The 2,500-nt window shown below is 46.8% G+C and overlaps 1 protein-coding gene across 1 annotated transcript in view; it reads right to left on the bottom strand.

Moving 5' to 3' along the window:
* zgc:77151 (uncharacterized protein LOC337153 homolog) overlaps positions 1 to 2,500 on the bottom strand; it is a 41,140-nt gene that overhangs the window by 26,518 nt on the left and 12,122 nt on the right. The window contains exon 2 of the mRNA XM_053332148.1: positions 765 to 920. Coding sequence (XP_053188123.1) covers positions 765 to 920 — 156 coding nt within the window. The remainder of the gene's footprint in view (positions 1 to 764; positions 921 to 2,500) is intronic.

The raw sequence follows: 2,500 nt of genomic DNA, 5'->3' as shown, positions 1-2,500 counted from the left end.
CTTTAAGAGCAGGGGGGTCAAACATGAGGGCCCGTGGGTCAGAAACTGGGCCGCCGAAGGAGTTAAATAAGGTCCTCCCTCCTTCCTTCCTTCGTTCACTGCATCTGTCCTTTCATTAAAAGGGCCACATGCAACCCAATTTGACCTGATGTGGGGCTGGACCATTAAAAAGAAGTAAGGAAGGAAAACCAGGAATGAAAAAAGAAAGTAAGGAAGGAAAGAAGGAAAAGAAAATAAGCAGGAAAGATAGGAGGAAGGAAGGAAGGAAGAAAAAAAGGAATGAAGAAAGAAGGAAGGAAGGAAGGAAGGAAGGAAGGAAGGAAGGAAGGAAGGAAGGAAGGAAGGAAGGAAAAGAAGATAAGCAGGAAGGAAAAGAAGATACGCAGGAAGGAAGGAAGGAAGGAAGGAAGGAAGGAAAGAAGGAAGGAAAGGAAGGAAGAGAGGCGGGAAGGAAAGAAAACAGGAGGGAAGAAGGAAAGGGGGAAGTAGGACAGATGAAAGGAAGGAAAGGAAGGAAGGAAGGAAGGAAGGAATAGAAGAAAGGAAGGAATAGAAGAGGAAGATGGAAGAAGGGAGGAAAGTGGGCCTGATTGGCCTGATTGGACCTCTTGGCGGCCCCAGTTCTGGCCCACGGGCCTCATGTTTGACCCCCGTGCTCTATCACACAAAAAAAAAACCCAACATGTTTGACCATCCTTCATTTGTTCAAGTCTTTCTCCTCTCTCCTCCCTCCTCCTCCTCCTCCTCTCTTCATCATATCTCACCTCAGCGATGCAGACTGGCTCCTGCGGTCCGCAGCGGATGAAGTAAAACTCTCCGAGCCTCCACACCTGGACGGGGCCGTCGGGTTTCCTCCTGCTGCTCACCGACTTGTAGAAGGCGTAGCTGCCTCGCTGGCAGGAGGGAGTAGCACCCAACCACTGGAGGGGGGGGGGAGGACAAGAGGAGGAAGAGTTAACGAGGAGGAAGAGGTTAACGAGAAGGAAGAGTTAACGAGAGGGAAGAGTTAACGAGGAGGAGTTAACGACGAGGACGAGTTAACGAGGAGGAGAAAGAGTTAACGAGGAGGAAGCGCTAGCGAGGAGGAAGAGTTAACGAGGAGGAAGAGTTAACGAGGAGGAAGAGTTAAGGAGGAGGAAGAGTTAACGAGGAGGAAGAGTTAACGAGCAGGACGAGTTAACGAGGAGGAAGCGCTAACTTAGAGGAAGAGTTAACGAGGAAGAGTTATTAACGAGGAGGAAGTGCTAACTTGGAGGAAGAGTTAACGAGGAAGAAGTTACAGAGTAGGAGGGCTAACGAGTAAGAAGAGTTAACGAGCAGGAAGGAGCTAACGAGGAGGAAGAGTTAACGAGGGAGGAAGAGTTAACGAGGAGGAAGAGTTAACGAGGAGGAAGAGTTAACTAGGAAGAAGCATTAACGAGGAGGAAGCGCTAACGAGGAGGAAGAGTTAACGAGGAGGAAGAGTTAACGAGGAGGAAGAGTTAACGAGGAGGAAGCGCTAACAAGGAGGAGGAGTTAACTAGGAAGAAGCGCTAACGAGGAGGAAGAGTTAACGAGGAGGAAGAGTTAACGAGGAGGAAGCGCTAACGAGGAGGAAGAGTAACGAGGAGGAGGAGTTAACTACGAAGAAGCGCTAACGAGAAGGAAGCGCTAACGAGGAGGAAGAGTTAACTAGGAAGAAAGCGCTAACGAGGAGGAAGCGCTAACGAGGAGGAAGGAGTTAACGAGCAGGAAGAGTTAACGAGCAGGAAGAGTTAACGAGCAGGAAGAGTTAAACGAGGAGGAAGCGCTAACTTAGAGGAAGAGTTAACGAGGAGGAGGAGTTAACGAGGAGGAAGAGTTAACGAGGAGGAAGCGCTAACTTGGAGGAAGAGTTAACGAGAAGGAAGCGCTAGCGAGGAGGAAGAGTTAACGAGCAGGACGTGTTAACGAGGAAGGTTATTAACGAGGAGGAAGAGTTAACGAGGAGGAAGCGCTAACTTGGAGGAAGAGTTAACGAGGAGGAGGAGTTAACGAGCAGGAAGAGTTAACAAGGAGGAGTTAACGAGGAGGAAGAGTTAACGAGGAGGAAGAGTTAAACGAGGAGGAGGAGTTAACCAGGAGGAAGTTACAGAGGAAGAAGAGTTAACGAGCAGGAAGAGTTAACAAGGAGGAAGCGTTGACGAGGAACAACGTGATATTTTACAGTCGAGGCGATATGGATAAAAAAATCATATATCACGATATTTTATACCAAATAACTCGATATCGCTATAGCAACAATATTACAAATACATGGCCGCACATAAAGTGTTAATAGTATTGATGAATCTCATTGCAGCTGATCAAAGGTGATTACTGATGTGTATAAATAGAAAATAAAAAGAGGAATGTGTCTGAAAACTAAATTATTACAACTTCAATGGGCGACCGTGTTATAATACAAAATGACATCATTTTGTTGTAATGCACCTTTAAAACCAGGAAAAGAAATATCATGATAATAGAGACCGAGTTAGTA

The sequence above is a fragment of the Scomber japonicus genome, chromosome 13, assembly GCF_027409825.1.
Source record: "Scomber japonicus isolate fScoJap1 chromosome 13, fScoJap1.pri, whole genome shotgun sequence".
Classification (NCBI taxonomy): domain Eukaryota; kingdom Metazoa; phylum Chordata; class Actinopteri; order Scombriformes; family Scombridae; genus Scomber; species Scomber japonicus.
Note: the sequence above shows the minus strand (reverse complement) of the source record. Positions and strands in the feature narration are given on the sequence as shown.